General features: G+C 33.2%; 5 protein-coding genes across 22 annotated transcripts in view; 3 read left to right on the top strand and 2 right to left on the bottom strand.

Moving 5' to 3' along the window:
• The window catches only part of LOC143906334 (cytochrome c oxidase assembly factor 5), a 91,279-nt gene extending 83,596 nt beyond the window's left edge, over positions 1 to 7,683 (top strand). Inside the window, exons 2-5 of one of the 2 annotated variants that reach the window (XM_077422383.1) lie at positions 4,893 to 5,045; positions 5,356 to 5,457; positions 5,588 to 5,797; positions 7,287 to 7,683. In XM_077422383.1, coding sequence (XP_077278509.1) covers positions 4,938 to 5,045; positions 5,356 to 5,457; positions 5,588 to 5,629 — 252 coding nt within the window. In that variant the 5' untranslated portion in view covers positions 4,893 to 4,937 and the 3' untranslated portion in view covers positions 5,630 to 5,797; positions 7,287 to 7,683. Of the gene's footprint in view, positions 1 to 4,892; positions 5,046 to 5,355; positions 5,458 to 5,587; positions 5,798 to 7,286 lie in introns of those variants that run through there. The other variant, XM_077422384.1, reaches the window with a different exon arrangement.
• On the top strand, positions 241 to 2,113 carry Rps11 (ribosomal protein S11). Its single transcript, XM_077422381.1, has 5 exons — positions 241 to 364; positions 631 to 756; positions 1,204 to 1,409; positions 1,618 to 1,762; positions 1,974 to 2,113. Exons 1-4 carry the CDS (start codon positions 353 to 355, stop codon positions 1,739 to 1,741), a joined length of 468 nt encoding a protein of 155 aa, XP_077278507.1. The 5' UTR covers positions 241 to 352; the 3' UTR covers positions 1,742 to 1,762; positions 1,974 to 2,113.
• Positions 2,667 to 4,764, bottom strand: LOC143906332 (lysM and putative peptidoglycan-binding domain-containing protein 3). 2 transcript variants are annotated; one of them, XM_077422379.1, is made up of 3 exons: positions 4,624 to 4,764; positions 4,178 to 4,379; positions 2,667 to 4,083 (listed from the first exon to the last, which is right to left on the bottom strand). In XM_077422379.1, exons 1-3 carry the CDS (start codon positions 4,671 to 4,673, stop codon positions 3,559 to 3,561), a joined length of 777 nt encoding a protein of 258 aa, XP_077278505.1. In that variant the 5' UTR covers positions 4,674 to 4,764; the 3' UTR covers positions 2,667 to 3,558. The 2 variants fall into 2 exon arrangements, with proteins under 2 accessions (XP_077278505.1, XP_077278506.1); XM_077422380.1 differs by having other exon boundaries at positions 2,667 to 4,014.
• Positions 5,811 to 13,612, bottom strand: part of LOC143906328 (uncharacterized) — a 30,840-nt gene continuing 23,038 nt past the window's right edge. For 13 of the 15 annotated variants that reach the window (XM_077422376.1, XM_077422362.1, XM_077422363.1 and 10 more), the window contains 4 exons: positions 12,959 to 13,196; positions 12,571 to 12,885; positions 8,371 to 8,670; positions 5,811 to 8,243 (listed from right to left, as the gene is read on the bottom strand). In XM_077422376.1, coding sequence (XP_077278502.1) covers positions 8,456 to 8,670; positions 12,571 to 12,885; positions 12,959 to 13,196 — 768 coding nt within the window. In that variant the 3' untranslated portion in view covers positions 5,811 to 8,243; positions 8,371 to 8,455. The remainder of the gene's footprint in view (positions 8,244 to 8,370; positions 8,671 to 12,570; positions 12,886 to 12,958; positions 13,197 to 13,612) is intronic. The other 2 variants (XM_077422375.1, XM_077422374.1) reach the window with 1 other exon arrangement.
• LOC143906326 (gamma-aminobutyric acid receptor subunit alpha-1) overlaps positions 9,318 to 13,612 on the top strand; it is a 123,103-nt gene continuing 118,808 nt past the window's right edge. The window contains exons 1-3 of one of the 2 annotated variants that reach the window (XM_077422358.1): positions 9,318 to 9,774; positions 10,696 to 10,786; positions 11,181 to 11,225. In XM_077422358.1, coding sequence (XP_077278484.1) covers positions 10,782 to 10,786; positions 11,181 to 11,225 — 50 coding nt within the window. In that variant the 5' untranslated portion in view covers positions 9,318 to 9,774; positions 10,696 to 10,781. Of the gene's footprint in view, positions 10,470 to 10,695; positions 10,787 to 11,180; positions 11,226 to 13,612 lie in introns of both variants that reach the window. The other variant, XM_077422357.1, reaches the window with a different exon arrangement.

The following is a 13,612-nucleotide window of genomic DNA, read 5'->3' as shown; positions in this document are numbered from 1 at the left end:
TCTTTTTTTCTTTTCAATCTTTTCATGTTGGGAAGATAAAGAGAAAAGATAGATAAATCGTGCAAGAAGTTCAGCTAAAAGGAACCCAGGGTTGCGTTCCAAAATTCACTCTGGGTAAGTAAAATCTATAGTTTACGTCACCACTATAGCATTTTAGTTAACTGGAGTGAATTTTGGAACGCAGCACAGGCCAATTATCTATTATCTTATAAAATATAAAAGAAGTAGTGGGTAGCACTGGGTACATATTTCTTGTGTTGGTTGGCTATTCTGCGATTATGCTGCTGAAGCTGAAGCGCGCTGTCCGCTTTTCCGGTTTGCGTCGATCCGGTCGATCTTTCAGACGACCAAAATGGCTGATCAGGTATGTGCTCGACGCCGCGATCATAAATAAGTATATTTCCTCACGGATTACGGCATTATTCTATGAAACGTGCCATTCTCTCGCGATGAGTAGCGTCACGGGTAATCGCACGCGAAAAATAACGTAGATCGAGGTGGTTGAAGTGGTTCGAGTGGTTACGAGTTCGTTGGCGTAACACGTGGTTAGGTCGCCCGCGTGTGCCGAGATCCGAACACGGATGAGTACATCTGTAATAAAGATGCGTAATACGATTTCGTTTGTTGCAGAGCGAGCGCGCGTTTCAGAAGCAACCCACGATCTTTCTTAACCGCAAGAAAGGTCTGGGCCCGAAGCGCAGGAAGCCCATGAGATACAGCCGCAACGTCGGGCTCGGTTTCAAGACGCCTCGTGAAGTAAGTTCCAGTACCCTCTATTCTTCTGATGAATAAATTCGTATATTATTAAGTTAATTTACTCAATTTACATTCGCGCATAAGATGAATGTTGATAAGTCGGCGAGATGCGTATCGAGATTAAGGTTATGAAATATGTTTAAATAGGATATAATTTATTAGACAAGATATATTTATTTTATCACAATAGGTAATTTAATAAATAAGATGTGTGGAGTTAGAGGTAGAGTTAATTAAGATGCATTGCTAAAGATTAGTTCGTGTAATTTTATGCCTTGTTCTTTTAAATGATGATAACGACGACGGTCTTCTGACAATATATTTTTCGAGATATATTTTTGAAGATTCTATATTCTCACACACTGAATATTTTTTACATTTAATTCTTTTTTATTAGTAAAAGGTATACGAGATGTCTAATATGTTTTGCTGGTTTAATCTTCGTAGGCTCTCGAAGGAACTTACATCGATAAGAAGTGTCCATTCACTGGCAATGTATCGATTAGAGGACGTATCCTTACTGGCGTCGTACAAAAGATGAAGATGCAACGTACTATAGTTATACGCAGGGATTATTTGCATTATATTAGAAAGTACAACCGTTTTGAGAAGCGTCATCGGAATATGAGTGTCCATCTTAGTCCTTGTTTCAGGTACACGAGCAATGAGAGAATTTTATTTATTCTAGAATTATTAAAATTATTTTAATTTTTATTTGTATGATGATAATTTATATCACGATGGTCTACTGACAAATGTTTTGATGATTCATTATATATCTGATTTACAAAATAATAGTATCAAGAAGAGAGTTAGCAATTAGTTATCATTAATATTTATGAACTTTATATTGTATTCCAGGGATGTTGAAATCGGTGATGTAGTCACCATTGGAGAATGCAGACCTCTGAGCAAGACAGTAAGATTTAATGTATTGAAGGTTTCGAAAGGAACAGGATCAAAGAAAAGCTTCAAGAAGTTCTAAACGTCTAGCTTTCCAGCAATGGTAATATTCGTTTACTTGTACTTTTTATCACTATTATTTTGCTAATATAATTACATTAAAATTGAACTCAAATGATGATAAAAATTACGACGGTCTTCTGAAGATATACTGAAGAATGTACATTTTCTCACACTGAATATTATTGCATTCAAATTTTTTTGGTAAAATTTATAAACATGTCTTATGTATATTGTTGTTTTAATTATTACAGAATACATTTTGGCAGATTTCAAGAATGAGGTAAGGAAAAGATTGCAAAATTTACAACCAAACGTATTTATACGACCCTGTATTGTGATTCTCATATTCGAAATCTGGCAAAATTAAAAAAATAAAATTTCTATAAAAATATTGGAATCATTTAATTGTTTTAATAATACGTAATTCCATATTTCTAGGCATAATTTAGTTTAAAATGTATCTGTATGTTTTATATATTTTTCATATATCATTCTCTCGATATATATTATTAGATGTTGATTAGATTGATGTTGATTTTCTTAAAAGTAATTTGCATGCTTGATGAATATTGTACCACATAAATTGAATTATTAAAAAACCCAATAATCAAAAGAATTAATTTTTCTAATTACTATACACTATACATATGTCGCAAACGATAAAATTAAAAATCATTAAATAACATTACTCAATTTTTAAAAATATATTTCAGCAATTTTCAACAAGTATTTAATACATAAAAATAATTTACATATAGTTTAGTAATTATTGTCGTAAATTGTAAAAATGTTTAATTTTTAGAGAGAAGATTAACATGTCACATTTGTGTTAAGATAGAAATGATAGATTTAATCTTATAGTTTGATACATAACAAATATATTCCATGTAATTATATAGTACATAACTATATTAACCCTCATCGGACGTTAGTGTCAATTTGAGTTTTTTTTTTATTTATTTATTTATTTGAGTGTAACACTTTTTTTCCCATGTAATTAACTTTATCTTTGGCTCCTGGCTCTGTTTGTTAAAAATGGATATTTTCAAAGTAATGGATAGTTAGTGCTAGCGTTTGAAAAGGCTGTATAAGTTTATTCAAAGTCAAATTGACCCTAACATCGGATTTGAATTTTGAAATAAACGTCCGATGAAGTTTAATATGTATTACTCAATTAATCTGTAATATTAAAATTTTTTTACATTTTCAATCAAAAGTATATATATGTGACAAATTTATTTTGTAGTATTTATATCAACAAGAGTTGCAAGTTCTAAAGGCACCAACGTTTCTTTAGATATATCCTATATTTTTGAATATTTTCTATTGTTTTGAATATTTTATACTGTTTTCCATTAATAGTATCCAGTCGTATTTTTATTAAATCAGTTTTGTTAAAAATTTATCACAATTACATTTGGTATAGCATAACAATAATAACTTTTCTAGATGAAAAATATATAATATATTATTCTAATGTATTTTACTTCAAAAATATTATATTAGAATTTATTATCAATTTAATAATAATTATAGCTTTTTAATAAAAAGATCTCACTCAATACAAACAGTTCTGAGACTTCGAACTATTATTATTACGATATAAAAATAGGATAAGAAAATATAATCTTGATATAAAGATAAATATAACTATAAATTTGTCGCTCCAGTTACTAGTAAAACGTTTTTTTTTTATGAGATAATTAGAAAATCGTGTAAAAAAAAATTCAGTTTCTTATTTAACTTATGTTAGAAATTATATATATCTATATGCAAAATATATATTCTTATCCTATGACTTTCTATTCTAATATATATGTATCTTCACACAAAATATCAATTACTTACAGTTACATTCGTTTTAACTGAATATTCCGCTATATAAAGTATATATATGATAGGTCCTGCAAAACTTAATAGTAACGAGAACACAAGCAGTTGCGTCCAGGACAACCCCCAATTATCGCCGGAACATTTAAACATGTCTGTCTCACAGGTTTCAGCTACCTCTGTATTTTCGGTATCGCCAAGTAACGCATCATGCTCGCTGTGTGGAATCTCGGGGGTATTGGCACTGTTGTAGGACGATAAAGGTTCGCATACCGAATTTAATATGATGGTATTAATTTCTGTGTTCGAAGATTCTGTGCTCGTCGACGCGCCCAGGTCTATCAACTGCTCTTCCACTCTTGCCGGTACTTCCTCTTGACATTGCTCAGACGTGATGGTGGCATTATTGCTTTGACTTTCAGGCGACGCCTCAGTTAAAATAGAGAATGGTTGCACGGGAACCTTAATATAAGGCTTAGCATATATTTCATTCTCTTTGTCGATTTTATTAATTCGTTTCAATTCTGATATCTAAAATTGTGCGATGCAAATTATGAATAAAAGCAAGCATAAAGATATGAATGCATATCTTTATGCCACATGTTTGTCACATTGTTCTACTCACCGTACATCTGTATCGAAGAGCCAATGCCTGCAGAGTATCCTCAGGTTTTATTTGCACGTTGATCACCTGAATTTTACGCAACGATGTAGGTCGTTTGATAGCCCGTAAAGAGATACTATCCTCATCTGTGCTACTTTCGTCGTCCGAGTGTAAAAATACATAATGCGGAGAACTTTCTCTTCCACGCAGATGAATCGTCTGCCTAAGTTAAATTTTATTTATTGAAAAGAACTATTTTTTATATCATACTTGATACAATAAAATGCTTATAAACTTTTTACAAAAGACAAACGTTTTCCATAAAGACTGTTGATTGCAATTAATTAAATTTGCAAATTTATTTTACATGTAATTACTTGCTCATAATCTTATATTGCAAGATTATATAAATATTATAAGTAATGGTGCGCCAAAATTGTAATCGAATGGATAACCTCGAAAATTACCTAACAGTTTTCTGTTCCTCGAACATCGAATTCACCAATTTCTGCGGCATAATGCGATCATGCTTAGAATAATTTCACTCTTCCAACGAGAATGTTCGTTCGCATACGCATGTGAATATTCAGGAAGTATGTTGTTAGAGTTGACAGATGGGCAGATGGACGTGTATTTACGAAGCATAGAGCAAAAGTCAAGGAGTCGGAGGTCGGAGGTCGGAGTCGAGTTAGGTTAGGTTAGATCAGGCATCTTGCGGGAGATGTGATGAGCGGACGCACGGCGCGCATTTTCGGCAACCGTGTAAATCGAGTCCGTCAAGATGATGCAATATGAGGAAGAAGGCGAAACGTTGAAAGACAAATCTCGGTGCGCGAACATTCGCGCCGATCTCAAAATATGTCTACTTGAAAGCGATTGTTGTAAAATCGTAAGTAAACGCGACACCGCTATAACCTATAATGCTGCCGTAATCTAGCGGCGTACTTTTTTGCATTCATTACATGTACGTGCTTCGTGAAAAATAATATGCTTATAAATCATATATATATATATATATCTCCTCATTCTTTTTCACATTTTTCGTGTGAATGTCGATATTATATCAATACAGATTTGATCATATCCGGAGCTTCCAATCCCGGTTTCCAAACCAATCTGGCCTTGTAATATAAGAAGATTGTATAAAAGCACATTTTTCTCTCTTTTCTTTGTCTAAAAAACCGTTTTATCTTTGACAGTTCAAGCGTACTCCCAGAGAATGCCTTAGGTCATATGATGGTACAGTTCCCGATGAATGCTTTGTCTTGCGCAACACATTCTTTGAGTGTAAGCATTCTCTAGTAAGTATAAATGGATTTGTGTATCAAATTCTGAATATTAGAAAGAGAAGATACACATCTCTTTTCTGCGGAGAAGTCATAGCACATGTATATTAATATAGTTTACTTTCTTTTTTTTATTTTCTCACAGATTGATGGTAGACGACGGTTTAAAGGTCCAAAAGGATATTAAACGTCGAAATAAATACTTTGTGCGATATATATAATTACAATATAATTACATAATTTATGTATCCATAGAAAATTTTATCCTTTTTCTATCAGAGGCTTTGTGAGGATCTGTGTATATAACAAAGGGAATTTATGGAAGAGGAAGATGTAAATGTATTTTATTGATAAGGTAAATAAATCCATTTAATGTTAGAAGTAATTTATTGTTATTCGTTGTACACGATTTAATAAATCTATTATACTTGCGAAGTAACAACGTATCATACAAATTCATCACATTTACTTGTACATATCCTGGTTCAATATCCAAAGAAATTCTTAATTCTCTTGTGAAATGATCCGCTGCAGGTTTAACTGGAGAAATATGATGCTTTGTACGATTGTTACTTTAAAGAGGTATAATCCTCTATGTAGAGCAAAGATTTTTTTTTGTAGGCAAAGGTTTCTTTTCTCGAGGAACAAAAGCGATCGTATATTAACCCTTTTAGTACTCTCTTTCAGTACCGCAAATCAAACATAAATTTTTATTAATTTTATAAATATTCCGTATTAATTTTCTTTCAGTTTTGTGATGGAAAACAGTAAAACTGCACACATAATTAATAAAAAATGGCAGAAAGAGAAAAGTATTTTTATGATTAAATAAATTTTAATCGGGCAAAAAAGATTTTAAATCTTTTGTATTTAATTTGTTACTGAAAGGGTTGATGTAGTGTCCAGTCTTCTTTAAAATAATATCACGTTGAAATTTCCCTATACATATGCAAAATTCCATGTATAATCAAAATGTATTTCAGTACAGTTGTATAATGAGAGAAAAGAGAATGCAATAGCTAAATATTTTATTGACGCGTTTTAATTATAATCACTATTTACCTTTTTGATGTTGTACATATCATAGACTGGACAATATTGGCTAATTGTGGCATTTATCATATTTTACATTTAAATACAGTATTGCGCTTGTTTGTCGCGCTGAATCGCACACACGGATGCGCGTATCGAACATGATACGCGTATGATCACAGTAAAATTGCGAAATTTTTCAAGTTTTTTTTTCTTTGTTATTAAATTAAGAGCATTTTGTTCCACTTTGTGTTCAGCGAGTATACAATTTGGGCGTATGATAAGGTACGCCGTTACGTATGGGTATATTTGATATTTTATTACAAATCTACCGATGACGATCACGCCTGCGTAATCGCCCTATCTATTGTCTGTATGCAACAAGCGTATATTGGCTATACAATTTTTTTTTGTACTACAATGCCAACTCACGCTACTCTTTCACTCTCTAAAATGGCTATAGGCACCTAAAAATGGGATTTGCAAGCTTTTCCCGCGCATGCCGTTCTATTCTCATCTCTCTCTCATATATATGGAAAGAATTTTTAGATTATATGTGAATAAAACTCAAATTTATGAATTTATATTACGTTAAATAGAGTTATGAATTCAAATAAATTATGATTACGTGTATTTCTAGCTAGCACTTTTGTAAGAAAAAATAATGAAGATACCAAGAAAACGATTATTAAAAGTTATATAAAATAGTAAATATACTTGCATATATTTTACACTTTATTTGTCTATTTTTTTCAGAGACGATAAAATTACCATTTGCGAAATAAGATTTATAAAAAATTGTTTTGTTTCAGGAAATGGAAAAAGAGCGGGAGAGAGCGAGTATAACGTATAGTTGGGAATAAAATATATTCTGTTGAAATTTCTATATAGGAATGTAATTTATCCACGATCGAATTTCGCGAGCATAAAATCCGTGTATATACGGATATATAATATCAAATCTGAAGATAATCGATAAAAGACTTGGAAGTTACGTTCTACCACGTTGGCCTTCGAAGTTCCACTACCTTGTGCCTAAGTCACCTAAATTGATTTTGAGAGTAGCATTTTTTTCAAGAATAGGTTTCAAGAGGAGTTTCCCATTGTGATATATACGCCGCTGGTTCAAATATCACAGTTTATCGAGTATGATATGTAATTAGCGATTATTCGATAGTTATCAATAGTAATAAAAGTATGTTGCGTATATCGTTATGCTTATGTATATTGCGATGCCCATAGGATGACCAAACGTCTTTAATCGGCAACACATATCTCTTCCATGTCGGCGCATGGAATGTTCCCATCTCCCAGGAAATTAAATATCGAGGATCCTTACCGCTTCCATCTGTACACGAGACGGATCGAACACCCGTTTTATATTATTTTATATTATGTATACGTTATACAGAGTACTTTCTGCAGCCTATCAATTTTTATTGCTATTCGTTCTGTATATATATACATTTCAGTTCCGTTTCGTTCGGTGACCCTATTTGGGCAATGCTCGCTTGCGTAATGAACGAGATAGTAAAGTCGAAAAATACAAATAGGTCCAGTTGCATATATAATCGAGCATGCAAGCCGTTTCGTCGATCATCGACGAGACTCGTCTAAAGCGTATACGAAGTTGCGCCCCTTATAATAGGTAGATAAGAAATCACAGTGCCGCCTCGTTCGCGTTAACGGCGTTTGCGACGATATATTCTTCGGTTCCTGCAAATCAGTATCGCATTTTGTCTCCCATTATGGCATTTATAGTTATGTTCCTGCAATCGAAATAAATCTTGATTAAAAATAGAAATGCCGATTGACATTTAGTGATGTTTAGTATCGGTGTCGGTATATAAAGTTACAAATGGAATCGTGGCAGTAAAGCACTGAAATTTGATGTACCGTTTCGCTCGGATTTTTCCGCAGAGTTATACGTAATGCAATTCGAAAGGATGCTCCCCGCAGACTCTACCAGCCGGGTGAGGAATCAGAAGCACACGGAGGGTCTGTAAAGCCCGATGTATCCGCATAGGCGTGCACGAAGTGCCGGCAGAAGTATTGCCGCAGCGGATAGATTGTCTTGCAGCTGCGAGCACTCGCAGATCAACAGATACATTTTATCGCCCTGCGACATCGATTTGTGCAAGGTAATACGTCTGAGGCCCACCGATTTCGGCAGGTATCGATACATCATTCGTGCACCTGCAATACGTACGACAAAAGCTATACATACATATATGATAAATGCTTCGATATATTATCACAGAATAAAACAACAAATAATTGCTTTTATGCGTACAATTATTCATATTTATATGTAATTAATATTTGTATATATAAATCGATAGAAAATACAGGATATCTTGATAACGATCTTATAAAATATTAATTTTTAATATATAGAATGTTCTTTATATTAATAAATTATTTATTTATTGTCTCGATATTTTAATAGCAGATTCTTCAGATTAATTAAATTCAATTTTTTAGTTTCGAGAAAAATAAAATGTGTAATTTTAATAAATCAAGATTATTTATTATTGAGATTAAAACACTACACTTTGCGGCGTTTTAATCACGTTTCCTTATTAAAATTATAATTAATTTATTAAATTCTCTCTTTCTATTTCTCTCTTATACACACATATAATTTTAAAAATTATATATTAAATCAGGTAAAAAATTTCGAAGAAAATAATGATAAATTTATACAAATATTTTTTCGGTCGAAACGGAGGGAAATTTTACTTTTTAGATAAGCATTATTAGATATGTTAATAACTCTTTTGAAATGAAATAATTAATCAACCCCTTTCTTTTTTGTTAAAAACAATTATATATAATATTATATATATTTTTTATGTAATTATATATATGTTTATATAATTATATATATTTTTTAATAACATACATATATTAGCGACGCTAATAAGTTTACGAAGCGAAATGTGCGATAATAATCCGAAATCAGTTTTCAAATGTATAACGACTCGGCGCGGCGTGACGTAGTATGTGTTTACCGGTTACCCGGCGAGCGCCCGCGCGGTCGCGTTGTTATCATTCGCGCGGCGAGGCTCGAGCGAGACAGGCAGCGGTGCGTAGGTGTCCGTGCGTCGTCGCGACCGTCGCGTTATTACTTTTCGGGACTCGATCACGGCAAGTAGCAAGAGGCAAGAGACACTAGCTGTCATTCGATCTACAAACGATAAACGATCATCAGTGACTGCATGCCCGCTGCCCGCACGATCGATCAATTACCGTAATTAACGACTCGTAAATCATCGGAGGCGGCGGTAGTTCGTTGAGGTAGATAACCGGCGCAATTAATTTACTCGATAAAGAGAGATTCAAAGTCGTCGATAACGGGAAATACAAGTGGCTATTTCGTCGCGATGCTCACGGGCGATAATTATTTCATTGGCGACGCTTGGATTCGAGATTTTATATCCGCGTCGTACTTTCAGGTTTCGATGTAGACGTGACTTGTGCGATTCAAATGCGCGGAGTAATACACGGCCCGCCGAAACACGGCGGCGGCGCTCGAGTAACTCGGAAAATTGCGATATATCCGCGTGATACGATCGTTTGTTCAATAATATGTACATCTCGTGGGAAATACGCGTTTGAGAAATATCGCGCGTGCAACATTGGGATCCGTTTGCGTATTTCCAGACGATTTATCGCAACTTATTTAATCGTTCAGTGCGATTCATATATTTCGTTTCGCGCGTAAAGTTGGCAGCCATTTTGACGATGATCCTCGTTAACGCGACTTCGCGAACGGACTCCGCGAGCTCCGAGTCGAGCAGCGTCGCGCAGCGCGTTTAATTTACAAATTAACGTTACAACGAGCCACGTAATTCGATATTCATCAAATGGACAGCGTAAATTCGACGTTCGTACAAGAGATGAATAGTGAAGACGCGCCGCATATCTGGAGATGAGAGTTATTCGATCGAAATCTATCGCTCGGGCGGTTATGGGTTATGGGCAAATCGCAGGTACGCATCTTTCGTACGCATAATGGTACTTTTCTTGTGTTATTTTTTCCGTCGCTGTATGATAAAATATATAATCGTGTACAGGAATGTATAATAATGTGCGTGCGTGCATGCTCGAATAATGTCGCGATTAACGGAAGTACCGTACAAAGTGCCGCACGATTGCTGTATTATTCCAATGACTCTTACGCGCGTGATAATTAATTAGCGTATTTTCGTGAGGCAGGTGTTTCGTGAGTGGTGAGTGCAACAACGAGGAAACGAGAGGAGGAGGAGGAGGCCAGGGAGGCATCGGGCGACAGCGGAGCAACCATGAGGTGAGCATCTCCTAATTTATTTTATATATTTGTTATTCGTGGGATTAATTATTGCATAGTACTGTTCTATATTATTATTGCATAATGTGCGTAACATATTTGAGATTTAATTTTGGGAAATAGTCAAAACATTGAATAGAATATTTGTAAAATATTTGTTTAATATTTGATGAAGACATACGTGAAATATTTCGACATGTTTAAGATTTATAACTGTTTGGATTAGATAAAGATTAAATTTTTATTACTAAAATTTTATTTATAAAATATATGTAATATAACATATATATAAAATTTTATAAAAGTTAATATTTAATAGAGCGTTTTATCGAAAATTATGTATTATTAATTACGTTGCAAAATACTTTAATTTAGATATATTTGTATTTTACAGATTCGCGTCTTGCATACTACAACTCCGCTGCTGCGCATCATACCGGTGAGTTTTAAATTATTTTTATTTTAATCTTGAGGTAATGGATTTGTAAATATATTGCATATACATATAACAGGTTTTTTTTCGATAATTATTAGTATGCAAAAGGATTAGATATATTAAATTATATAACAAATAATTTAAATTGAACAAGTAGCAGCAATGAAATATTCTAGTATTTATATTCTTATTTATTATTGTGTAAACTGCTTCATATCTAAATTTTATGTTTATTTCTGGTTGTATTAAAACTGTTAAAAAAAATAAAATTTAAATTAAGAATATAAAAATATTATATAGATAGATATAATGTTTTATAAATCTGTTACCTTAATGGATGAGCTAGGATACATTGTTATAAATATGTAACTCTGGAATATATAAAGTATAAATTCGATTTATTGATTTCTCTGTATAATTGCCAAATATATACGATTTTCGAGAGATTAAGAACACCATGAAAATATAATACATTAATAATTTTATTTAGCTAATATATAGTGTCTCAGAGAGAGAGAGAGAGAGAGAGAGATATTATAATAAAATTATTTTTTGAATTTAATATTGAGGTAATTAATGAAAAATTATGAAAAAGAAAAGGACGTAAAAAAAGAACTCTCTTTAATAGATAAAATATTAACATTTTAAAAACATAAAACTTTTATTCGAATTTCTTCATGGTGTTCGTGACAGCATGATTCACGATAATGGCGAAGACTGGAACAAGATATTTCTGTGTGTGTGTATTTACATAAAATAAGAATAAATTGATATTTTTATCAAACATGATGAGAATTAATTGTATAATATATATGTGCTTTATTTTCCGTTCTTTCATAAAATTTGAAGTCTGGTTCTTTACATCCTTTACATTCTTCCAGAGTTATATATTATCTAAATTGGTGCATACACACTTACAAAAAAAAAATATAGTATATTCAAAGATTTTCTCAATATATCAAAATAAAAAATCACGAAATATTTACACTGGCATAATGCATTCTAATTTCTATATTTAATAAATTTTATTTGGTAAAAGACTTAATAAAGAACGCGCTAATTGTATTTATTTTTACAACGCGCCAATTTAATCTAATTCTAGCTCTTTCATTCATATTTTTCAATAATTTTATATCTTTTAAACCAAAGTGATATAAAAGCAAAAGAGAAAGTTTCTTTATATGAAATGTATATAATATTTATTTACAATATGCATGTATTGTATAACTTGCTTTGCGAAAGGATTTTGAAAATAAATTTAAATACTGGTCTGCGCGCTATTCCATAACAAAATAAAACGAAAAATGTTATCATATAGATTTTTAACAATAAGATCTCAAACGCTTACCTGTCCAAAAGAGCCAGTTTTGTTCGAATTTAAGACCGTCGTCGCCCTCGAAAACTTTAAAAATCGACACTATGTAGCCGGTGGACGGAATAGGCGGTCTTCCACCGGGTGGTTCGAGCGGCGGTCTCGCGATGGTCGCTACCTCGTTGAACAGATCCAACGTGTGACTGGCCGCGTATCTGAGATCTCGGGGATCGAACTTACGTAGGGCCGCGCATTGCACTTCGTTATAAAAATCTACGGGGTCCGTGTTCTGCTTGTTTATCAGATAATACGTGATGAATGGGAAATCCGCTGAAACACACAGAAACTCGGCTAAACGATCTTAAAAATACTTGTCGTCGTTACCTCGCCGTCTCTGCGCGACGGATACTTTGATTTTACGTACTGTTCCTCTCCATATTCGTAAGTAAAATGCTTTGCGACGCGGAGGGTGCAATCTCGGCGACTAGTTCCGCGGCGGTGTCGCGTTGTAGGACCAACGGACGAGACACTGGAGACTCCGTTAGCGGGTCCAGAGGCTCCAGTGGCGTCATGAAATGCGCGAGAATACATTGCTTCGGGTCCTCGACCTCGAGAACCGACAGAGGACTTCCCGGTCTCTTCTTATCAGCGACAGGAGCGTGCTTCGAATAAACGAGAGATCAAATTACAATAAAAGCAAAATTAATAGAGTACGTAGATTACGAATTATATACGTCATAATTATTATTCGGAGATCGAGCGAATAAATTTTGTAATAATCCTTTTGTACAATCGTTAAATCATATACCATATAATTACGTAATTACTATATTTTATTAAATAACCAGCATTTTTTAGAATCGTGACGTTTTACTACGGTTCTCTAATTATAGACACATTTTATCTATTCTTAGATGTTCGTAGAATGTCACAACTCTAAAGCCAATAGCTTATTGACTATTTTAATTTCGACAAATGCTATACTTTCTCATAACCATTGATTACACATTTATCGATGTGTTAAAAGTTTGAATAATATTTCATTAATATCTTCCAATATAATTTGATCACTAATAAG

This window comes from Temnothorax americanus, unplaced genomic scaffold, assembly GCF_048541705.1.
Source record: "Temnothorax americanus isolate GAGA-0224 unplaced genomic scaffold, ASM4854170v1 Scaffold7, whole genome shotgun sequence".
In the NCBI taxonomy this organism is placed as follows: Eukaryota; Metazoa; Arthropoda; class Insecta; order Hymenoptera; family Formicidae; genus Temnothorax; species Temnothorax americanus.
This window is presented reverse-complemented; position numbering and strand designations above follow the sequence as displayed.

Coding starts and splice junctions, on each gene's coding strand:
- Rps11 (XM_077422381.1), top strand. Junction 757..1,203: donor GTTTCAAGACGCCTCGTGAA/GTAAGTTCCAGT, acceptor TAATCTTCGTAG/GCTCTCGAAGGAACTTACAT. Junction 1,410..1,617: donor CATCTTAGTCCTTGTTTCAG/GTACACGAGCAA, acceptor ATTGTATTCCAG/GGATGTTGAAATCGGTGATG.
- LOC143906332 (XM_077422379.1), bottom strand. CDS start 4,673: ATGCCGCAGAAATTGGTGAATTCGATGTTCGAGGAACAGAAAACTGTT. Junction 4,380..4,623: donor GAGGAACAGAAAACTGTTAG/GTAATTTTCGAG, acceptor AATTTAACTTAG/GCAGACGATTCATCTGCGTG. Junction 4,084..4,177: donor CTCTTCGATACAGATGTACG/GTGAGTAGAACA, acceptor GCACAATTTTAG/ATATCAGAATTGAAACGAAT.